This window comes from Ictalurus furcatus, chromosome 11, assembly GCF_023375685.1.
Source record: "Ictalurus furcatus strain D&B chromosome 11, Billie_1.0, whole genome shotgun sequence".
Lineage (NCBI taxonomy): Eukaryota > Metazoa > Chordata > Actinopteri > Siluriformes > Ictaluridae > Ictalurus > Ictalurus furcatus.
The window spans coordinates 16512203-16537626 of NC_071265.1; the positions used below are offsets into that span (position 1 = coordinate 16512203).

General features: G+C 38.7%; 2 protein-coding genes across 3 annotated transcripts in view; both read right to left on the minus strand.

Moving 5' to 3' along the window:
- rbm5 (RNA binding motif protein 5) overlaps nt 1-25424 on the minus strand; it is a 111640-nt gene that overhangs the window by 44509 nt on the left and 41707 nt on the right. The window lies entirely within an intron of this gene.
- slc38a3b (solute carrier family 38 member 3b) overlaps nt 1-25424 on the minus strand; it is a 43176-nt gene that overhangs the window by 7431 nt on the left and 10321 nt on the right. The window contains exons 2-16 of one of the 2 annotated variants that reach the window (XM_053636362.1): nt 17523-17682; nt 15826-15843; nt 15591-15672; nt 15283-15398; nt 12537-12610; nt 12329-12421; nt 11417-11498; nt 4900-4982; nt 3910-3968; nt 3173-3340; nt 2973-3052; nt 2544-2644; nt 1507-1631; nt 1193-1337; nt 177-280 (exon numbers count right to left, since the gene is read on the minus strand). In XM_053636362.1, the coding sequence (XP_053492337.1) occupies nt 177-280; nt 1193-1337; nt 1507-1631; nt 2544-2644; nt 2973-3052; nt 3173-3340; nt 3910-3968; nt 4900-4982; nt 11417-11498; nt 12329-12421; nt 12537-12610; nt 15283-15398; nt 15591-15672; nt 15826-15843; nt 17523-17626 (1434 nt within the window). In that variant the 5' untranslated portion in view covers nt 17627-17682. The remainder of the gene's footprint in view (nt 1-176; nt 281-1192; nt 1338-1506; nt 1632-2543; nt 2645-2972; nt 3053-3172; nt 3341-3909; nt 3969-4899; nt 4983-11416; nt 11499-12328; nt 12422-12536; nt 12611-15282; nt 15399-15590; nt 15673-15825; nt 15844-17522; nt 17683-25424) is intronic. The other variant, XM_053636363.1, reaches the window with a different exon arrangement.

Below are 25424 nucleotides of genomic sequence, written 5' to 3' on the forward strand. Positions count from 1 at the left end.
TTACTACTAGCCACAGGTAATCTAAACGAGTTTGTCCAAGGTCATATGCTAAAGCTGGTCTAATCTGCAAGCTTTTTAACTCTGCACTATGATTACTTCCTTCCTAAGAAACAGTGAATCATAACTCTTGTTTCAAAATACAAGCTCTTCAAACTGATGTCTGAAAAGTAGCTCACCAGGATTTTGGATGTGGAACGCATGGGCTCAACATCTTTGGGTACGATGCGGATATAAAAGACAGCAGGGAAGATGAAGATGAGGCAGGGAGCAGAAGTAGCACCTGAAAGAGGAAGAGGACGAAACATGATAAGCAGGATGTTGTTGTTTTTTTGTGGGTTGTTTTTTTTTTTTTACATGAACACATGCAGAACTCAATTATGAGACATCAGCTTTAAAAGCAACTAAATATACAAAATCTAATCACACTCAATCGATAAGGATAAAGAAAGAAGGAAGAAGGAAAGAATGTAATTAAATGAAGAATTTTAATAATATATCAGACGTACTAAAAAAACAGCTTATAGAAGGACCAATTTATAGAACACCAAACATTCTATATATTATATATATATTATATATTTATACATATAAAAATAAGAAGAAGAACGTATTGAAATCATTCTCATGGCTGGATCAGGAAGCTGTCGCAAGGTTACGATGGAGTTTAACAGGAAGCATGGTAAGCACACACCACACTGTTGCCAAACTTATGAACAAATTCAAAAAGACTGGAACTGTTGCGGACCATCCACTGACGAAGGCACAACTGACGTGGTGCTGGAAAACATATTCCCCTACGTATGGAGACTTTTGGGATAACCTGTACAATCCAGCCCCCGTTTTCTTTTTTGGTACAATATCAGGAATGCTTCCTGAACACAATCCTTTGACATGCAGCTCATTTTTATAGAGGGTGACAGAGAAAATATTGACTTAACATCTCTTTCATCCTCAAGGCCAGTGACAGGTCAAACAGAACCAACTTCACTATCAGCCCATGAGAATACACAGTGAAGTTTATAAAAGGCACAGTGCAGTACAGATGGGGAAAAAATCCACGTTTTGTGTGGCTGCATAAAGTATACTGCTGTAAAGCGTACTTTCTATCATTTGATTAGCAGCTTGGTCTAACTGGACCTTGGCTATCTATGTGGTTGAGATGGCCCATTTCTGTTGTGACTGAAAGACTCACCAATAATTCCGAAGATGCCAAGGATGTTGGGTGCAAAGATGACAAGCATGTTGATGAACGTGAGGAGGGTGATGGCGATGAGGATATGACGGATCCAATTAAATGCCTTATTGGGGAAGATCATTTGCTGAATGGCCCGGCGCACCTGGTGTGTGCACAGTCATGAAGGAGGAAAACAGGATTCAGAAAAAATGAAAGAATGTGAATAATACACAACCTGCACCAGCAACAAGCCACCTTCTAAGCATTAGAGAGATTCTGGGTGAAGCTAAATGACCCGAGTTGTGTTTGGGAGACGACGTGTGTATACTCACCGGGAACAGCACAATTGGCACAGTCAGCGTGACAGCTGTGAGCACAGCCAGTCGTACACACAGGATCAGAGTGTCATAGGGTTCAATCTTGCTGTACGTGTGCAGCAGCTCTGCCTCCACGTTTTCTGCAAGAAGAGAGCACCGCATGGAAAAATGCTTACATTCGCCACAAGTACCTGTGTCAGGTTGAAAGGCACTTGAAATCCCGACTATAAATCCCAGAGAATGACGACACTTATGCCACAGCGCTGTTGGATTCTTGATTATGATTGGTTAGATGCTGATTAATTTACAGCACGGCTCCGACAATAGTTCAAATCCCTCGGTTTATATTAATGCCCTCTAACGTGTTATAACGTGTAATGCGTTATCGTTTCTCCACATAAATCTAAGGCTAATAATAAATGATCTGAAAAACATCACAAAAAAAAAGTATAATCATTGACATGGTGACGATTTCTGTATGGAGAGGGTTATGTAACATTCATAGAAGGAGTCTTCAGTGTAAGTGCTTTGGAACGGTCAAGTGAGAAGGCATTACACTCCACGACAAGCTGCATTTTTTTGGTCTTATTAACTTCATCATAGGGAAAAAACAGAGGCTGGTGAGGGATCGACTGTTTATACTTGCTATTATAGTGTAAGTAATAACTAACAGGAACGAACTTGTTTCGGACTACTATCAACAGACTAAAAGCGTGACATGTCATTCTGTAATAAACAGAAATGTTCATCTTTGGTATAGCGCTGTGGTCTAAGAGGTATAAAACACTTTGGGACAACACATCATCCTATCGTTGATTATTTATTATTAACAACATCCCCCCATCAAGTTATTCCTTACATAATGAGGGTTAATTAGATCAGACTAGAATGATTTCATTTGCTAAGTGATCTCTATTCTATTATTAGCAATACATTCAATCAGTTCATGTGTTCAGCCTGTTAAGCTTAGGGTGCACTTGTAAGAAAAAGAATGTAGCAGTTGTCTACAGTGCACAAAGATCTGAGAGGGACAAAAGTCGACTGTGCCTCACCGTAGAAGGTCAGATAGCCGAACAGGGCCGCGAGGAAGTACATGACGTACATAATGAAGATGGAGATGTTAGACACCTGCTGCATTTTCTTTTTAGATGGGCTGAAATCAGACAACATTTAGATTCGTTTGATTACAAACCCTACAAAACCACCTGCATGAGCAGCTTGTTCGGGTTGATAACCATTATCAGAGAGAGAGACAGTTGTGTTAATGGTACAGATCAAATAAAAATAAAGCCCTAAAAGTGAATATGTCTTGTTTGAAAACTTCAAATTGAATTCACACTAATAAATATGACTTATGGTATATGTGACAGTTGTGCAGTGGGGACTTAGTGGTTAAGACTTTGGGCTACTGATCAGAAAGGTGTGAGTTCTATCACCACTCTGCCCTGATTGATAGATAGCTAGATCGATATAGAACTCACTTGCGCAGCTCGGTGTAGATGGGCAGCACTTCAGGGTGACACACAAAGGCAAATGCAAGAATAGGGATGGTGTATGCCGTCTAGGACACGGGTAAAACAATGTTACACACTGTCTTGTTTGGTCTGTCCATACTCTAATTATAAAGGGTCAGTCATACTTTCCTGCCATTAAAGTGCCACTACACAAGAGCAAACAGTACCTGAGAGTTCATAGTGAACATACGAGGAGAGCAGTGCGCATCGTCCACCAAATGTCCATCATGGTGAATGTCAGTCATTGGCAAATCTGTTGAGAGCAGGTGGACGGCTGTGTTATTAGCCGAGAACTCCTCGAATGGGCAAGGGATGTGGAATTTCTTATAGATGACCTGATGTGAGAGAGAAGCAAGACACTCTGTGAAAGTTGCACCAGGAAAGCTCTGTTCAGATTCTTTACATTTTTCATGTTTAGACATGATTTTGTCAGAAGTTTGCAGACGTTTACAAATGGACCACCAATGGACCAATGTGCACCAGATATTGTCTGGATGATGGACCAGTTTTACCACAGCAGTGACACTAACATAAAGGCATAGTCATGTATATGATGCTGCTCTGAGTGTTGCTGGACTTCTAACCCTTTCATGCATAAATTATAAAAACCAATCCAGATTTCTAAATTGTTTTATCACTCAATAATGGCGTGCCAATTCAAATTCATTTTTACTTTGTCTAAAAATCACTAAAACGCAACTTAGCAGGCATCAAAAGACATCAGAGGAGTAAAATGGGATTTAAAAAAAAAAAAACAGTGCTAAACAAAAAAATCTTGTCCCACAATTATTGAAAATGCCATTATATTACACAAGAAAAAGTAGTAACCAAATCCATACTAAGAGACACGATACAGGTGACAGCCTAACACATAAATGCGGAGAGCAACTGAGCATCTACATACCGAAATGAGGAAGAAAACCATGCAACTGAGAGAGAAGCCACTGGTGTAACCTAGGTAACCTGTCGGGTGAAAAAAACATGGAGGCGTGTCAGTGTAGCACCATCATAGACTAAGCAGGACTTTCATAACTAATCCTCCCAATTTATAGAAGAGATAAATGAGAACACTATCAGAGGTGCTATTTTCAGTAAGAACCAACATTCATCATTAAGATGCATCCAAAACCAGCTTGGCGTGGCGTGACGTGACATACATATTACCTATACGTACAAACGCGTGCAAAATGCACAGAATTTTGTTTGAACATTTTCATGCTTTGCCAACACACTTCCTAACTTAAACAAAGCGATATCATTCTTAGTTATACCGCGGCGCTGATCAGTTTTCTACAACAGCAGCTCTGAGAGTAGTGCCAGCTGTATTTCAAAATAACAGCGTTCGATTAATGCACTTGTTCTAATGTCTCCTGTTATTATTTCTATAGTGACTGACTATTCACAGAGATTCGTATGACATTGATGTAACATTTATTGAAGGAAATCAGGGCTTTTGTAATGGTCAGTAAGTTTTCCACCACGGGACCATTAACTCTTCAGAGAACGTCACACGTGATTTCTCTGTAGCATGACAAGCTGCTGACTGTTTAGAGTTGCGATAATGCAGGTGATAACAGGAAATAACATGTTTTGTAGCTGTTCCACAACAGTAACTATAAATAGTTAATTGACAAAAAAAACAACAACAACAAAAAACACTGTACATGTCTGTAGTAATGAGATACATTGCCCAAAAAGTTAACATCAATAATACTTCATACAAACTAGCAGGGACAATTCAATTGAACGGTGCTAGTATGTCAGAACTTCTTTTCTGTTACTATTAATATGTTCGCATTTTATAGAAAAGAGCTGTAAGAGCTCAAAAGAAGTACTGCCTGTGACTGTGGGAGAGAAAGAGTGAATAGCGCAGAAGATAAAAGGTGTCACTCACCGAGCTGCTTCATGAGGGCTAAAGGCAGAATTATAGTTACAGAGACCAGAACCACCAGGTAGTTGCCATTCAGGTACCACTCTCTAAAGCAGACAGAGAGAAAGACTAAGAGTTCATCCACCCATACTGTGTATTGCTTATCCTACACAGGGTCACGGGAAGCCTGGAGCCTATACCAGGGAACTTGGGGGACACCCTGGATGTGGTGCCAACCCATCACAGGGCACAATCGCACACACTCACACACCCATTCACACATTATGGACAATGTAGAGATGACAATCAGCCTACAACGCCTACAACGCATTTCAACGGACTGGAAACCGGAGGACCCGGAGGAAGCCCCTGAGGCACGGGGAGAGCATGCAAGCTCTGTGCACATGGGAGGAGGTGGGAATCGAACCCCCCACCCTGGAGGTGCGAGGCAAATGTGCTACCTACTAAGCCACTGTGCCCCTGTGATTCATTTGGCAGATAATTTTCTCCAAAGTGCTCACAAGTGAGACACAATACACAATCCACGCATATAGCTCAGCATTTGCGAGTTGTGGCTGTGGCTCTTTGCGGCTCTTCAGCAGTGATGGGGTTTGAATTTACAAATTGCAGGTCCCTAATGGAGAACCTTAACGATCAAGGTTCTGTTTTATTTTCCGTTGTATGTTTTGTGACAGCTCATGATTGGTATTTATTGTCCTGTCAATGTACAATAGCAATGTGAGCAATTTTTATGCTTATAGTGCACAAATCAAATGACACAGATTCCCCAGTCAAGCACACGGCCGTGCACCTTCAAATGTTTAGAGCAAACTTGGATCAGATGACAGAATCGCTCATTTATGCAGTGCTGATGATATATGTTCCGCTTTAATGCTGTTACTGTAAACGAGACAGGCGCAGGAAACATTTGGCCTGCTGGCACCTGAGACGTGACTGTTACGTCCACCCGAGACCTTGAGTAACCTCGAACATACAGAAACACAATCACACTGCATGGGGATTTGGAGTTGCACCATGTGTTCAGTGCAGACCTTGTTCTATTTTCAGCCATAACTGTAGCTCGGCTGCCCTCTAACTTTGAGCTCTCAAAGCAGGAAAATGACACAGATCAAAGAACAATATGTCAACGTGTAAAAATCATATAATATAAGGACCGAAACTAGAAAGACACTGACATCTGTCATCTGAAAATATATATTAGAGACACACGGCACTGGCCAATCAATAGTCACAAGGTTGCTGATGTCTGGAACATTAACATAAAAAATCTCTCCCAAAAGACGAGCAGAAAAAAAAAAAAGTTATGTGTTTATTCCCTTGGTTTGTACTAATCGCTGGGTTTTCATGCGGAGTAAAATCCACTGGGACCTCAGATCTGCTCTCTGTACGTCAAACATTGACTACGTTTACACACACGTCAAATTCCGTTCTGAATAGGATGTTTATACGTGTACAGGCGTAAGTATGCCCGAGTTGCCATTCCTAAACACCTAGCCTACAGCTAAGCATCTGTTAGCATCCACAATTCCTTGCGGACTGAGCATGCACATATATCTCCTTTCAGTGGATTTTATGAATAAGGTGTTTACATGCAACACATTTCCGATTAAAAACAGGCAAATTCACAGGGTTGGAATCAGAATTTGGGGAATCGGAATATTGTCTTAATCTGAATTAAGACGAGTCTTTACACGAATCAATACTAATCGTAAATGTAGTCAATGTCTACCTACGCTGTCATTCACACCTAACAGGATCCGCCCACTGAGTCATGAAGTAATGACCAACATGTAAACTGGCCAACCGTCGATAAGAATTTACATACGATCCAGCCAATGAGATTAGAACATTTGGATTTCATTATCTTGATCGCCTCAGATAGACTGTTCGTACGTGTGTATGAAGAGGATTGAAATATTTGAAATGGAGGTTTCAACATTTTTAAAGAAAAAAACAGCATCGACCAGGTTTAACACTTGAACGGAAAGATGAGGCTCCTTCTGGAACCTACTGTTTAACTTACTGATCGGATTGTAATTCGGCACCGGATCTGTTCAATAAGGCTAAATATTTGTCGCTGAACAGCCGTGTCACGGTTAAGGGACAAATAGAGATTTTATCATTGTGTTCCTTTTTTTGTGTGTCATTTTTAGATTATGTCTCTGATTCGCATGCGTGAGTGCAGTTAAAGTGTCTGACTCTCCATTGCGCAGTCGCAGTCTTCCGAACACACACACACAAACAAACAACTTTGTGATATGATATCCATGTGTGACTCGCATAATCTATAATCGGTTTTTACTTAATCTGGTCTGGATGAGTAATGTGGTTTGTGTAAGTCTTCTCTCTGTGTTTAATTCTACTTGGCTTGAACAGCATTAAGGATGACTTTCAGATGAATGTCTATAGCAGTGGAATAAAGTGGGTAGTAGCTGTGAAAGGTTTTTAGTTCACCTCAGGCCAGTGTGGCATTTTTTATTTTAATAAGCAATGATGAAAGAGTTGCCGCTTTTAAAAATGAAGATGCTTTGCTGATGTAACGTTTAAGCACACATTTTAAAGTGTATCCTGTGCGTTATGACGCATACATGGATGTCTCTGGGCTAAGCCCCGGATATCCACTAGCTCTAGAACCGCCCCTGCTGTCAGCTAAAAACAGCAGCACTCAAATGGTGAGTAAAGGCACGGAGAGTAGAGGGAGACAGTCATACATATAGAAAATTTGGTATTTTATGCAAGGGTGAAGAAGTGTTAGGTTGAAGACCAATAATTCTCCTTTAGGAAATCTTTTTCTTTCAGGTTATGGTTAAATGTTCATGACCCATGATGATTTAGCTCCTCAACAGTGATCAAGAACATAATGTGAGCCTTTTTGAGGTGAAAATTGTTCAAACTTACATAAATATTCATTCTAATCCATACTAACAATAAAAACAAAAGCAGACAGTGTTATGACTGACCAGTTCAATGCCAGATGGAATTTTTTTTTTTTTTAAAAAAGAAAAAGTGATAATGAACTTTACCTATCGCGACGGCTACAAAAGTGAGTATCATGTGCTGCTTCCTCAGTGTTGGCGTTATGCTACTAGTGTCATGTGGTTATGTTGGCTGTGAAATATGGACTGAGGTTATTCTATAATGCTCTGGGTCTGCATCTTATCTGAGGCTCCGAGTTAGGCTCTGAGATTCTGTCACCAATCACTGTGAGGATGAGTGATAATAACCTAGACACTCATTTGAATTGATAACATTACTTTAGCATACATGTTAGACATTCCCATTACCTTTTTGAGAGTTAACGACAACATAGCATTACAGCTGTTCACCATGATGTAATACAGAGAGTGGGTTAACGCAAGCTGCAGTAATTAGCATTGGGTGGATAGGTTACGGTCATGTTTCTTCATGTATTGGGTGAATGGTAATGCAGGGTAACAGGTGCAGACAGTCAGTGGATAACGGAACTTAACTAGCTCAGCAATGTCGAGGCCAAAAGTTCTTCACAAGGTTAACGTGACAAAAAGAGAGGATGGGGTTTAGGTTGTAATGCTTTCCACGATCTCTGTAAGGTTGGTTGACTTAATTAGATTGTGCAAAAAAATTGACAGTGAACTGCTTAAAGGCTGGAAAATAAATATTCGCAAGTCAGCTAGATTTTCCTGGTGAGTCTACAGTGCCATTTTGTTCATTAGGAGAGAGGAGGTCACATTTCCAAAATTACACAATTTGGGATTCTGTAACACAATTTCTCAGTTGAAGCCCAAAGGAATTTGTCCATATTTTGTAGCTAACCACTAACCAACACTCTTTTTGCTCTTTTACAGCTTCTCAAATGGAAGGGAGTGGGACTCTTGTCTTCCCAGATGGCCGAGAGGTTTGTAAGAAGATGCATCAACTCCAATTCTTACAATGTGTCAAATGTTTAAATGATTTTAATAAATGTCACCTGAATTTCATGCAATTGTTTTGTTTATTTTGTGAGCATTTTACTAGAGTTGTTGCACACAAACAAATTGCATTTTAGGATGATTTTATGGAGAAAAAAAAGTATAAACAATCTTTGTGTGGAAATGTACTAACACACTGATTGTGCTGAAAGCAACACAAAATGTGCCGTGCTTAACTAGACACACAGGTGTGTTCAAAACGATACCGAATCTTGCATAAACAGTATCTTGAATATTCCGTCACAGTTGCATCACATGCAATGAATCTTTAACTACACACAGGATCTGTGGTCAGTGACTGTGACAACATGCTGTTCCTGGAAATGTTGCCTGTCGAAAATCCACTGGTAATGTTTGTTATTCTAAATCTGAACAAATACACTGTACACATATGCTAGGACACACATCACAAATGATGTTAGAACGCTTGAAAAACATATTACTATCTGTCTTGGTTCCGGAGAAGTATTTAAGAACACTGAGCTACTTCATGTCCCACACATCCTTAATCCCTATATTATCTACTATAAATCTAGGGCTAGTCCTTAGAAAAGCTTTTAATTTGTGTTAATGATGGGTTAATGGTGGTGTGTGTGCAGCTTTGTGTAGATATCAGACATCCTTGAAGTAAACTGTGTAGATAAAGTCAGACATCCTGGAGGTAAATCATTTTTATAGACTGCTTTATGGTGTCTCCTGTGAAGTACGCCATATAAACTTCAAGTACTACCATATCTCTGCAAGGTCATAAAAATAAATGTGAGACCCACTTGTATATTATATTTTATAAGACCATGGGCTGTCTGAATACTCGATTCAGATTGGCTGGAAGGTGTGCGTTCAAACCGTTGAATGCACAGATAGTTCCAGTCAGTTTAATCACCGTTCTAAATTAGTGCGCTGCCTATAAACAATTGTAACCATAGTAACATACAGTTGCATATAGTAGTTAAACTTAGCTTCATTGTTAGTAGAGATGCGGCACAGATGCAGGTAATCCACACACATACTCTCTCTCTCTCATAACTATTTATTATAAGTAATTCAAATAAATGTAATCTTATGGCACTACTTTATCTCTGTGTATGATTTAGAGCGGGCGGAGTTCTAGATCGAACGACCCGTATATAAAATAACTAACGCAAATTAACCCTTATTTTTATCCATTTGCTCAAATTTTGCACTGCAAACATCAATGACAGCTTTAACTTCTCAATGCTGGCAAGTGACCACGGTATAAGCGGGATAATCCACGACTAGGGGTGCGTTACATGATCTTAATGCACTCCGCTTCGCACCGAGTGGTTCTTTGCCTCCACGTTGTGCATTAAAATCATGTAACCTAGCCGTGGATTATCACCTTTCATATATTTAAAACAAACAAGTTATTGGGCTCATGCAGCTCATAAAATTAAACAAAGGTCAAGTGAAGTTGAGACTGGATAAGGATGTGCTATGTGCATGAAAATGCCACCCTCACACTGTCATCTCCAACTAGAAAATACATAATACTACATACAATTCATTATGTTTTTGAGGGACATTCCTTGTCCTCACATGATCCATGCTAGCATGCTTGGTTACGATGCCAAACATGGATGTAAACAGAGGGATAGCAGCTGACTACAGCGCCAGGACAGCACCTGCTTTTAGCTTCTGGGACAAAAAGAGAAGGGGGAGGAATCGGGCAACACTACTAAGTCGCTTCTAACCCGCTGTTATGGTCCTTGTCATTAGGAGTAGGACAGAGGAGTGGTGGGAAGGTGCCAATCAGATGCTGAGCTTCAAATAACTGTCCAATTCCAGCACAATATTGCTGCCACTCCTCCTCGTCGTACTTGTTTGAGATTTTTGAGTGCGGGCCATGACAGATCACAGGTATTTACCCATACCAGTAGCAGTACCAAGGGCAAAAAAGATAGTAGTAAGTGGATGCCTGACTGAATAAAAATAAAAATCTCACATCTTATATAACAAACACTTAAGGTTAGAACAGCTTGCTAGGTAACACTCAGAACTGGGAATTTACTCACTTCTCTAACATATGTCATTAATAGACTGTAGGGAACTAATATAGCATTGTGGATAAACACTATATGGTCAAAGGTTTGTGGACGCTTGACCATCAGACACATATGTGGGCGTTCCTCAAACTGTTAAAGAATTTATTTGTATGGTCGGTGTCCACACTTTTTATAGTGCTCCCCACAACCTGTCCATATTATTGTACATCGTTCCTAAATTGAGCGTCGTTTAGAATTGACATTCCTGTGTAAATTAGAAACAGACGCTAATGATAGATGAGCCTGAAACTCTGATCCAAGCTAAATCATATGATCTAGCTAATCAAGATCTTGCAGACCATGTCACACTACACTGGGCTTAGATTTAGATTCTATAGAGTGGTAAATCACCCGGCTTAGAGCAGCCATGCCATATACACGCCAGGTGTATGGTATCGTTTCTGTTTTTATATTTTTACTTATCAATGCTCCTTAAACATGTTCCACCATTTTACATCATAAGTTCCAGTCATGGAACTTGCTACTACGTGTTCACAGCCAATCACTTACCCGGAGTTGCCATCTGCCCTCAAGAACGCCTGAATGACCAGAGGAAACTCGGACTTTACAATGAACAGGTAGCTGGACATAGCTGCAAAGTATAAAATATATAGGTCAGAGTTTGGAATATGCATCTTCAAGACTGCACCCATCCCTCTTTTCTACACGATACTGGCATAAATAACTTTTTTTAATGGATGATTTTTTTGAATGGATGCACTGGCTAAGGAAAGACGCACATGTGCTCTTAAATGGATTATGCTACAAGCACATGATTTGTATTGATCGTCAACAGGAGGCATGATGTATTTAACATACATCTCTGGGAGGGTTAGAACACTCTGGGAGGGTTAGAAATTTTAGGCTGGGAGAGAGAGGAAAATGGGTCTGCAAAAAGAAGCGAAAACCCAGCAAAAGGGAAAGCCTTAAAGGGAAAGATTAAAGATCAGAAAACGAAGGACGAAAGTCACAGAACTTATGTTTACCCGCAAACTATTACTCAGCTAATCTTACAGATAGTTCTATTTTTCTTTTTTTTTTTTTTAAATGTATGGATGGCGATTTCTCACAAGTGGTAGCAAATCCCCTTCTAACACTAAGCATAAAATCATTTATCTGTACTTCCTGTTCCCTGTTTCTGTTCGCTTTTCCAATATTGGTATTCCAAGACAAGTAGTATGAATTTGCATGTGCAGTCTACTCAATTTTGTGTGATTTTCAAGTGTAGCATGAGTTTAGTGTAACAATGAAGAAAAATCCTGTCCATCTTTAAAAAAAAAATTCATCATTCCATGTTTCCTTACACATTCTACACTTTTACATAATATGGATTGAGAGAAGAAAAAAAATGCACAGAAATCCCAAATGCACAGCACAGAATTTAGGAACACAGAACAAGCCAATGTATGAGGCTCTTCTCACCTCCGATGTTCTGCAGTGTTATAGCAATTCCAGCTGCCATTTTGCCAGGTGTCCCAAAAGCACGGAAACCCAGCTGCTCATAGGCTCTGATTCCTGGAAGCATTGTCAGAATATGAAAATAAACTCTGAATATTTCATCAACCCCACAATGATTATTGGGTAATTACAGGATCAATAGATTACAGCGATAGAAAAGGTATGAACTTACCCACAACACCGGAGGCTTTTAGCAAAAGGTGAATGGAGTAGGATGAAAGAACTGCAACTGCTGTGAGGAGGGACCTGCCCAGAAAACATTTATGATAACCCAGTTTCACAGAAACATTTTTTTTGCACCTTTCATACCTCTACCACTATGCTGTTTGAATAACATCAATATGCAATAAATAATATGATCTTTTAATATATATATATATATATATATATATATATATATATATATATATATATATATATATATATATATATATATATTCAGCATTGCCCAGTTCATGCGCAAAGTTTTTGTGCTGTTCATGACATTTGATTAGACTTAGACCGAAACAATAGTGAAATTCTCCGCTTCTCTGCAAACACAATCAGGCTTGCAAGCCATGCGGTACTGCGGTACGTTAACACGGGCATTTTCAAAACGAGGAATGTCTCTGTAATCTCAGTAGCCTAAAGAATTTACATGGTCAAAACTAGGGCTGGACGATATGCAGTGCTGTGAAAAAATATGTGCCCCATCTTGAGTTCATTTTTTGTGTACATCTCATACTAAATAGTTTTAGATCGTCAAATGAAACACAACATAAAACAAAGGCAACCTGAGTAAACACACAATATAGTTTTTTTATTGATGCAAAAAAAAGTTATCCAACATCTATCACCCACGAGAAAAACTAACTGCCTCCTTAAATTTAAAATCAGGATGTGCCACCTTGAGCAGCAATAACTGCAACCAAATGCTTCCTATAACTGGAGATCAGTCTTTCACTTACTTGTAGGACTAGGACTTACTCCTATGCTTTGGATCATTGTCTTGCTGCATAATCCAGTTGCGCTTGAACTTACAGACTAAAGACCAGACATTCTCCTTTTAAGATTTTGTACAACAGAACCTAGTTTAACCCAACTGAAATGAGTAGGTCTTCAGAAGCCACAGGAAATCTCTGAGAAATTCTGCAGTGGATACACTATTGATATAAACTATGGACTGCAGACCCACTTTTGGATGGAGAGCATTTCCCATGACCCTTTGTGCTCACCACCCAGTGCCAAGGTTTGGATGAAGCAATGGGTTGCCTGCAATGACCTACAAGCTGGGAGCAGAAAGTTCATTACTCAGCAGTCCTGGAAATGTTAAGAGTCACCACCTTTCCCAGATCACTGATGCCTTCGTGTTCTTTACTGAAGTGTATACACAGGCAAATGCTTGTGACGTTAACACCTGACAAAGAGACTGATAATCAAAATGCCATTTATAAGACACCAGCAATCATGAGAGGTGTGCTGATGATCATGGGAAAGCCACAGCTGAATTAATGTTTGAGTATTGATTGATTTGTACTGCTGTGGAACATGGTAGGAGGAACCTGAAAAGCTCTATTAAACTTGCATAACTCCCATGACTTCAGTAAAAGCAATTCAGTGTTCCACTTTTGGCACAGATGGCAGCAGTCTGCATGTCTACCCGAAGTCATATCTCATTTGCCTTTCATATTGAAACATATGCTGACTACACCTTCTTACTGCTTCTTCTATTTTATATATATATATATGAGCTATGTGATCTAAACATGTGAGAGAATGAATGATTATTAGTTTAACACAACTAATGAAAGTACAGTTTATCTGACTGCGAGTCAAGTTCTGTTCTTAGTAGAAGGATCAGCCTTCCAGGTAATCAGAGCCATGGTGTCCAGTAGCATGTGTGATACAGAAGACACTTAAGCTTGAGACCAAGACAGATCAGACAGTGAAACCAGTCAGACGAGCAAATGATATCTGATGGCCGTATATGGGGAGGGGCAAGATTTTTCTGAAGAGCGGGAGGGGTTCGGGAGAGGAGAGCAAGGACTATTTCAGACTTGGCCTTTCCAGGCACAGAAGGGGCAGGAGCAACAGATGGAAAGTTTTCAGGGGTAGGTGCATAAGCCGTATGGCAGGACAGACACTGAGTCATGGAAACTTTTCAGTGGGAGGGGCTTGGGCCAGCAGGTAGAGCACAGCTGAATGATGGAAAACTGGGGTGGGAGGGGAAGAGATTTGCTTGACATCCTGGAGGACATGCCTTTTCCTCTCCTCTTTAGGAAACAAGGTCGCTACTCACGATATATGGCATTCCTGAAAGTCAGGGCAAGTGTGTGCTTAAGAAGTATGTCAGAACTATTTGTCAAGTACCTTCTGCCATCAATAAACTAAACACAAAAGGTCTTTTAAATACAATTATACTGTATTCGATGTACTATAAACAAGAGTGCATAGTGGTTTCGAGATCATTTTTCTTATAATAAAATATCAAGATCAACATGTTAAGAAACAGCAAGCATGAGTTGTTCCACAATATAGAGAGAAATGGAACAAGAGATGATGTCACTAAGCTCATGTCACTAGTGATGCCAATAGCTATGGGCAAATAGCTGCTTACTGAAGAGAATCCATTAAAACCATGATACACTACCCTGCACTCTTTCGGTCTCTGCTTTGTGATTATGGCTGTGGTTAAAGCAGTATACAAATCAATGTAATCAAACTCCAGCATGTGATATACAAAATCAATTACAAGTAATACGCACGTAACTGCATATTTAAAATGCAAGTAAATGAATCCATGAACAAGAAATGCCAACTGATTTCATTTAAATATCTACTCTATTTTTTTATTTTTTTGTGATTTGGGCCTTGATGTTGCTTGATGACTATGTAACGTTTCAGTGTTGGTGAAATAGAGAAACTAGTTTCAGACTTACAAAAAGAGGATGACGCCAGTGTTGGACATGGCGTATGCCAAACCCAGAATCCCACTGCCCATAATGGCATTGCCGAGATTGAAGACAGACATGCCAAAAGAGGTCTTCCCTTCAAACTGACAAAATGAAAATATAAAATGTGTGAAGTATAGTTAGGAGTGCAAAAAGTCCAACATATATATTACTCAAATATACACTTCATATGTACTTAATACACTTGATAGTACATACAGGCTTATCACCACCACCACAATAAATCTTATCTGTGTAAGCAGACACCAGCCTCAAAGTTTGTTTGCTGCACTTACATCAGTGAAGCGTTGCTTTTTGCCATCACCGCCAGGCAGAAACTCCACATTTTCAGCCAGGTTTCCATCCGCATCATCAAATCTATCAGACAGCAGCAAAGAACATGAACATTAAGTCTGTAATTCCTGTGTAAGATGAAATTTGATTAGAATTCATCACAGTAGCAGCAACTTTAGGTTAAGTTAGTCTAGGAGTTCAAATAAAACTTCAAGCCTTTTATGCACGTTAACATACCTGTTTTGAGTGCCATTTCTTAAAGTTGGTAGCGAGACATGATCCATTGTCCAACGTAAGCGCAGAAACAAGGCAAACGTGCAATGCATTTAGAAAATACACAATTAAGAAAACACTCCATTCCTAGAACGATTTTAACATGCTGTAAATAAATAAACATTCATACACAGAGCATACAATCAAAAATACCAAGAATTATAATCTTTGCAGTTCTGCTCATACATGTATAAATCTTATAGCTTAAGCAGAAGAAAAATTGTGAGCTTGTTTTTTTTTTATTACTTGCACATCATTACCTTAACCAAAAACTTTACCAAAACTTTAAAAGAATGCAAAGTGCGTTTCTGATAATAGACATGATCTGAAATGTACACATCCTCCTGTTGGGCCTACATGCACACATTCGCTGAAATTCAGATAATGGATGTCAGTATAGTCCTTCACTTAGTGCTTGTGGTGTTCCAGATAGAAATTTAGGAAAAATTCAGCATGATTCTGATGCCAACATGTTTTGGTTGGCATCAAGCCAAGACCAAGCCAAGATTATAAATGCATAGATAATCAAAGCAGTAACAAAAGGCCAGTTGTAATAACAAAGAATATCAAAAAGTATCACTATCAAGAAACATAAAGGTAGACTGATGAAACACTGACTACGTTTACATGGACAGCAGTAATCTAATTATTGACCTTATTCTGAAAAAGACAATATTGTGATTAAGGTGTTCGTTTAGAAGATTCCTTTCATGTTCCCGTTTTACATGTTATAGAACATAGATCAATTAACGGCACACATCATTACGTCACCGCGCCACGCCGTCTGACATTCCCAACAGAATTTCACGTATCAACATACAGTTCGTCTTCATTATGGTACCGTATACAGTTTCGGGTGTTTCATTTTTAATTTTAAGTGCAGTTAATTATTTGTCATGCTATACGTGCAAATAGACGATTGCTTGAAGCCGTGTCTGTGTCCGAAACCGCATACATACCTACTATATAGTAGCCGAAATACATGTATCTCAGCTACTATATAGCAGGTAAGTACGTGGTTTCGAACACAGCCGTGCTCTCTTGTTTGCCGTCAAACGGTTGAGCACTGCCGTGTGTGATCGTGTCCTGTCGCAAAATGCGGTGAAAACTCCCACACGACGTTAATAGTGTGATTAAGGTGTGTACATGTCTGTAATACACGTCGTTAATGCGACTAAAACAGGAATACTCCACACGTCTTAATTCCATTTGTGTTTACTTCGAGTATGACTTTAATCAGATTAAGGTCATCAATAATCGCTGTTTACATGCTAGTTTCTTAATCAGAGTATCGTCTTAATCGGGTTCATATCAGAATATTGTTGTCCATGTAAACGTACTGACTGATTGAACTTAACTGGGGCTCTTCAATTATACAATTGGAAAGTGGTCAAAAAGCTATAAACAGATAAACACACAGCTTCCACCAAGGTGTAAAGCTACAAGCAGAACTGCATCAAAAAATTATTATAACATTTACAACACTGACAAAATAGAAACACATCATATATAACATGCAAGAGTGATATGAAGTGGCCAGTTTTGGTCATGCTGGTAGTTTGGCACCTCAGTATGACACAGAAGGCTTTTAAATATAGACATGAAGTGTATTTACTAAATCAAATAAAATCATTAAGAGAGATAAATAAAAGCATGCTTACGGGTCTTCCTCTATTACTGTCTTCATCTGCACATTCATATCATCGCCAAGGTCATGACCTTTCCCGTTAACCAGGACACTCATCTCTGATTGGACAGGCTCCATGCAAGAAATAATATGTACCGGTTCTGTATGTGCGAGTGTCAATACGTCTCCCACTTCTGCAAAGCACAGATAAGAGTCTTTTAGCATAAACAATTAACAGTCTTTATGTAGTAGTCAGCCATGAGTTTCATATCTTGTCTGTCTGCAACTTAGACTGGGCAATATGATGATACGATATCGATACCATGTTTGTGTCACTATAAGGTATTTTATAAGATTATTATGTAGATATATTGGGTATCATAGAAATGTCTGCAAGTATCATGATACAACATTTGCTTGTCATATTGCTCATGCCTACTTGCAACAAACCTGAGCAAGTTCATGAGCTAATTATCAAGACCTAAACTGGCTGGATCAGAAACCTGAAACCATGCAGGATGGTGGGCCTCATGTTGGGGTGGAGTTGAGGGGCCCTGGTTAAACAATCATGGTTATTAATGTAAAACAGACATAAACCTTTGCACTAGTGACCTCCTAAAAAAGATAACTGCATTTAGGTGACCCGATCTGTTGTAGGTTTGACTGGGAAGGCTGGATCTCATTCAGTTAGGCAAATTATTTATATGTGCATGAAATTCTGTACTGCTACAGCTACATCTGTACCCAACACTGTTACTGAACCTTTAATAGAATTTGGCTGAGTGCACTGGTGCCCCAGTGAAACTCGGGAAGAAACAGAGAACAGTCCAGCCATTGACAGGGAATCACCCAGCTGTTGGGTCATATTTAACCTACTCCTCTCTTCAACATGGCTAAAACAGCCCTGCTGTCTCGCTTGCCAAGAGTAAAATGGAGAGTATCTTTCAGATCCCATTAGTTAGTCATTTCTTTAATTAAAATGTTAAATGCAACATATATCATTTCATTATTATTTTCTGTGTTTAGACTTGTATTTCACTATTAATTTCGTTCATGCCGAGGCCCTGGTGGATGCCATGAAATAGTTAAATTTGTCAGTCTACTGCAATTCCAGATTGCTGGGACTATGGTTGCTTCTAAGGCCAAACAGACTTCATGTTATACCATAATGAACTTTAATTTACTTTACACTATCCGTTGTTACCCAGGTTCCCTTCTGAGTCTGGTTCCTCTCAAGGTTTCTTCCTCTTAACATCTTAGGGAGTTTTTCCTTGCCACCGTCGCCACCGGCTCGCTCAATTGGGATAAATTCACACATTTAAACTCTGTATTTACTCTGTGTTTATATGCTTCTGTAAAGCTGCTTTGAGACAATGTTTATTGGGTGTAACAGAATATGCTTTAGGGCTGCAACCAATGATTATTTTCATACGCGATTAGTTGGCCGATTATTTTTCTGATTAATTGATTAATCGGATGGGGCGGGGCAAACTTTCGGTACCTTTTTTTTCCATTTATTTAAAATAAAATCCACAAACTGAGTGTTACAAATATAAACTTCAGACTAAAACTTTACACAACTGTTCGTACAATTATATAAGACCGAAAAGAACCCAATACACACACACACACACACACACACACACACACACACACACACACACACACACACACCAGAATATATATTATTCATTTCGGACTGTGGTTTAATTCAGTTCTTTTTGTGCATCCATAAAAAAATAATGCATAAATACTTATATATAATATAAACAAATATAGACGTTTATATTATATAATAGTATTTATGCATAAACAGTAAACTGAAGAAAGTCATTGTCAGAGACTCTGGGTATCTGCTAAAGCTAGCAGCGTTACATTACGTCGTGCGCTGTGGACTAGGAAGTGGCTTATACTTCCGGTTAGTAAAAACCTGCTAGTGTTCCTTTTGAGATTATATTACCTTTCTAAAATTCATACACTAGACGGTCGAGTACACAGTGCATAGTGTAAGTGTATAGTATGTCAGTTGTGACAGAACTTTAGTATTTACTCTCCGAAGCATGTTTTCAGAACAGAAGTAATGTAGAGAGTAAATGTACTCCATGCCACGCGCAGACCAACTAATCAATAATGAGATTCATTGACAACGATTTTCATCATCGATTATTATCGATTAGTTGTTGCAGCTCTAACATGCTTTAATGTTAAAAAAAACACATTCTTTTTCACATACTGTACATTATTGCAGTAACTCTATTCCCAGTCCGCCTGAAACACTCTGATTGAGTTCCGGTTTTTCCAAAGCCCCTCTTTCCGAAAAGCCCAGAGTGCACTGATTGGCCAGCTGACCCATTGTGTTGTGACTGGCCAAAAACCTCAAGTGTGTGTCGGAAATGTAACTCTCGTGAGCTTCGGCTTCCAAGACTTCTAAAGCAATTATAAACAGTTAATAATGTCCTCGATTTTACCGTATTAGTTCGAGCACGAGTCAGATTCTGAAAATTCGGATGATCGAGCAGATCAATCAGAACCAACTTTGCAAGCACGACTTGAGCAGAACGTTTCACAGTGTTAAGTTTTTATTTAGTAAGTCTCTTACCTTTCAGATACCATGTTATAACGGTTTAATTTGTCTTCTTCACTGTAACAACTTTATGTCCTAAAGTCACAACATAAAATACAGTTTTTAAAAAATGTATTAATTAAAAATGAAAAAAATTATGGAGGCATTATGCTGATATTTCAAATTGTGATGTAGACATTTGTGGAAGTAATATCTGGACTTCGATCGTGGTGTTTTAGGCAGGTCTGGAGCAGTGTTCCCTGTCATATAGAATAAATCTCTTTTTGGGAGACTATGAGCTTTGTTACTTGGCAGATTTTATACCTGCACAAACAGATACATTACACACTAAAAGAAAAGGAAAACATTAAAAAGCATCATATGACCCCTTTAAGCTTTGTCAGAGCCTCACTATTGAACTGATATGTTCACTAAGTTTATCTTTGAATCTGTGATGGACATGTTTGAGGAGGAGAGGGTCTCAGACACAGTAAAATTCTGTTTGAATAGACGCCAAAAAAAACTGACTTAAATCAGGCCTAATGCCACAGTCTGCCTGAGCCGGTATTACTGACAACTTAAGTAGCCTGCGACTGATTACTCGTGATTGTGCCCTAGTTAATCCAATAGATTAGGTTAAATTCTATTAAATTTTGAAATAAATACTTACATCCATTACATAAATAATTACATATATGCTGCAATAAGCAATCATACATAAGCATATGCATTTAACTATTTGCATTTTTAGTTTTTAGTTAACCTGGTTTAGTTATTGTATTTAACTAGGTCTATAATTTATTTTGTATATACTCAGTGTTCTATATACTGAAGCTGGCAACTGACTGGTCAATTGTTTTGATTGGAAAGCAATGCTATTTTCATTCATTTTTTTGACTTAAAGGAAAAATGTTTAGCCATATTCAGTACATTTTGGTGTTCATAATGGTGTCAGGTATTTTCTCTGCAGATCTGAAGACAATGAAGGTTGTCATGTTACCAAGAAACCACAAAGCCGTCCATCATAGGCTAAGACTTTCCTCTCTTGGAAAGCGGAAAATGTATAACAGCCTTACCTTTCACTTATAAAGCACTGACAACGAAAACTCCTTCCATAAATACTAAATAAACATCTCCTTACAGAAAACGTCACTACATCAACAATTACACAAGATTTTAATATGTTTATATGGAGCATTCACCATACTAGTCCTGTGTATATTGATGATTTACCTTCCAACTGAAACTACTGTCAGTGCTGCTGTTCAAATTAATTCATCAAATTAATCAACATCTTCTGACCAATCGGAATTGAGAATCCAATAGTGCCATGGTATAAGTTAGTTAAAGCACTCCTGAGTGGTGGTTTATCCTCACAGTTATTTGGCATTTACTCCATACAAAGAAATGTAAAGCACCCAAAGTTGGGTTTTACAGTGACAAAGTACATGTTCTACTAGAAATAAGTAGTTGTTATGTTATGTAAATGTTATGTAACTGTTCCTAAGGTTAAAGTTAATTTGCATTATTCATCGATGACCCAGTAGACCCAATTCTGTGCTGCTCCTGGCTTCCTCCTCTAAAACCGGTCTGGATACGCCAATGACCTACAGCAGTCTTACATACTGACAGCCACCATTTTCTACATGCTAAGCTTCTCAATAATGAAAACCAACAAGCAGCCGAGACTCATTCACATATTATTAAAGATTGGAGAGGGTTTATTTTTCACATAGTAATATGCTGGTATATTTAGCACTGCACCGTGAGCTTCTGAAATTCAAGGTGGCACGACCAAGTCACAGGCCGTTCAGTTGGCATAGACAGAAGGTCAATCCTTGGACATAGCGAGTTTAAAAAGAGGTTATCCAATGAAGAGCAGCCAAATGCTGTTAACATTCATTGTTCATGTGTACCCAAAAGCGTTCAGAGCACAAGAGTCAGTTCACGGATGGGGGGGGACTGCAGATTTCAAAAGAATCAGGGTCGTTTCTCACATGGGAATCTTTACGTGCTAACGTAAATGACATGCAATGACAAAGTGCAAAATGACGAGCACAAATGTAAAGGCCAGTCACTTATTAGCAGTTCCCCTGAATGATCCAAAATGTATCACTTTTTTTGGAAACTTTGTGTAGCAATAAATGGCTAAACTGGGACCACTGCTCTTCAATCCTTATGGCCATGACCTATCTCAACCAGTGGATTAATTGAGTCGGTGAGTTCAGAGCTCAGTGCGTCCTGTTCGAGCTTATTCGGTTTGGCCTGGAGATTTCCATTATTTCACTGCATGCAATAGTAGTCTGTGATGGGCTGACTATAAAAAATTACCATTTTTCTAAACATGGGCATTCGATCGCATTAAAAATCACGATTAATCGGTATTTTTACATTGCTCAAGAGTTACATGTAATGCACTCCCGCTAGCTAACATGAATTAACATGGGTTATTCTAAAGGGTTTTGTTTTTTTTTTTGTAAAGGCCTACCAATAAAAAAGATATACACAATACCAAGATATAGGAAAATATCCCATATAATAGTAAAAATGTTTGTAAAACCAGGTATTACTCCTATTGTGTTCAAAGGTCAATGATCATTTTCCATTCATCAGGAAAATCAGACAGCGCTTAAACAAAAACAATACTGTTTGCAATACTAAAAATACTCGGAAGTATTTTCCCCTTTAGATTTTGTTCAAATTTGATTCATTTCCCATTTTTCAAATTCCAGCCACACTTTGTACACAACACGTCAAAGCTACTTATAGAAGTTAATGTATGAAACAAACCCAAACAAACAGTGTCACAGGCAGGTCTTGCATAGTGTGGAAAGCTTGCAGTGAAGGGGTCTCATACCAGAACGTGTACCTCATCAGCTTAAAAGAGACTGTGCCTAGAATAAAGGCCAAAAGCACCTCATAAACTACCACTCCAACAACACACTTTTCATGTTTGCATGCTGGCACTTAAACAAGCCATAGTGTTCCAAAACTTCCACCAGACTAGACGCTCTCAAAACATTTTCTTTGGTCCAGCTTGAATAAAATGGTAAGGCAAAAGAAAATATCTTAAATTCATAAAATGGAGAAAAGCACACACACACACACAAAGCATGATTTACATTTCTAAAAACACCACGTCACCTCTAATGGTCACCCCTTTATCTTTTGAAGAATTGATAAATACTATAAATAATACTATATAAATTCTATAAAGAACACCAAAATAGAAAAATAGAACAATCAGATTGTGATTTCTCTTAGACATCTATTTGGCAAATCACAATGCACACTTAGTTGTGAAAGAACTGTATAACTTATAGCCCACTAATTGTTTGATAAACACCAGTGCTGGAAAATTTCTGTCAACAATTAGAAGTAGATTTGATGTCAATATGCGACAAAATATTGCTCGTGATTTTGTATTGTCAATAGAATTAAACAGGGACCTGTGCTGTTAATAAACATACATTTAAAGGTCAATTTGCCATCATTTTATCTCTCAAACTATCACGCTATGTAATTTTTTGTATTTTTGAGAAATCTGGGCTGGGGTATCAGGCAAAACATTCATCTGTCTATTAGGACAGACATCCCCTAAGGTTGTGTACTTTCCTGACAATGTGGTGGCCCTCATTTCTGACAAGGATGAAACGGTATAAAGGTGCCATATTTTGTGCCATGGTGTACACATATCCTGCACATGCAGCGACTTGCTTATTTTAAACTAGAAATAAAAAAACATGGCTATAAGTTTGCCTGTGTTTTCATTCTTGCTCTAGTGAGAAGGTCATGCATCAGAACCTTGTACTTGTTCCCAATAAGCAATATTGTGCATTCTCCTTTTCCATTGACAATGTTCCATGCTAACATAGAAGCCGGCACACATTCCTGGAACCAGGGAATTTGTTCAACTTAATTGCAAAACAATCTAGGGCGTTACTCGCTGCTGGTCCCATACCAGCATAATTATAGTGCTGGATCTGAGGCAGTTTTGGCATTGCAGTGGAAAAGCACCGAACAGATTTCAGATTAGGCACTGTTATATTGTCATTGGGAACGGGCAATAGGAGGATCTTTATGAATCTAATTTGGCTCGCACTGTTTCACAGTTGCTCAAGACAATTTCTCAACATGTCATTTCCTAAGTCCTGAACATGTGCCTCGCCCTTTAGCGATACTAATCTAAACTGCAGCAAGATAATTTGCACATTCCTAATATTCATTTGTCATCTTTACCTTTCTCCTGCAGTTCGTGTCAGTTCCCCTTACTAGTTCTTGCACATGCACAATTCTTGGTATTTTACATTGCATGTTATTGATATTACTATGTTGTTCATTATATGCTATTACTTCTAGGGATGCACCGAATGTTCGGCAACCGAAATTGACCGAACAATGACGTGTTTGATGACCCGACCAAATAGCCTAGCAACCAGAGTGAGACGCGGGGAGATGAGGAGGCGCGCGCATGCACAAGCTACGTGCACGAGTGCTCAGCGAGTGCATGCTCTTCAGATGTTGACAACCATGACATTGTTTACTGTGGACACGTGCGTTTGTTTTGTTTCTGTTCTGTCTCCTCCCTGTTTTGTCATTGGTTGTTGTTGGGGGGTGTGGCTTTATAGTTTTCACCTGCCAGCGCTTAGCACTGATTATATTCGGGATATATACTGCTCGCACCCCTGTACACCTCGCAGAGTATTCTGTCACGTCGCGAGACATATAGAACCCAGTAGAACCATTTTCTGCACTCTTGTCAATGCACTTTTTAATGCACTTTTTAGTTGTAGGTTACAGAGTGTTCCATTCTTTCAGCAGTCAGTTATAGGCCTAACATCGGCTATTCAAGGGGCTCAAAGATGACCACATCAAAATATTTTTATTTTACTCATTTATTTATTTAAAGTTATATTGTGCCTTGTTAGTAGCCTATGCCTGCTGGAATGAACAAAAATGTTCAGTGTTAAATAAATATTTTGAAATTGTAGTTTTTGTAATTGATTTTTTTCTTTGAAAAGCAAGACAAAATAGTAAAAAGCACATTTTGACTATTTAATTTATGCAATGGTGAAAAAAATGACAAAATAAATGGAAAAAAAGCGAAAAAACGTGTTCGTATTCGGCTTTCGGCCAAGTTTTTCTTCATATTCGTTTTCGGCTTCGGTCAAGAATTTTCATTTCGGTGCATCCCTAATTAATTCTATTAAATACTATTACTCCTAGATTAAATATAGAAATTAGATTTATTAGATTAAATATAGAAAATATAGTCATATCATATAGAAAATATAGTCATATCTCAGATCATTATCTCATCTCATTTAAATTGCGCATTGATCATAGTATATGCACCTCGCCACGCTACTGTGT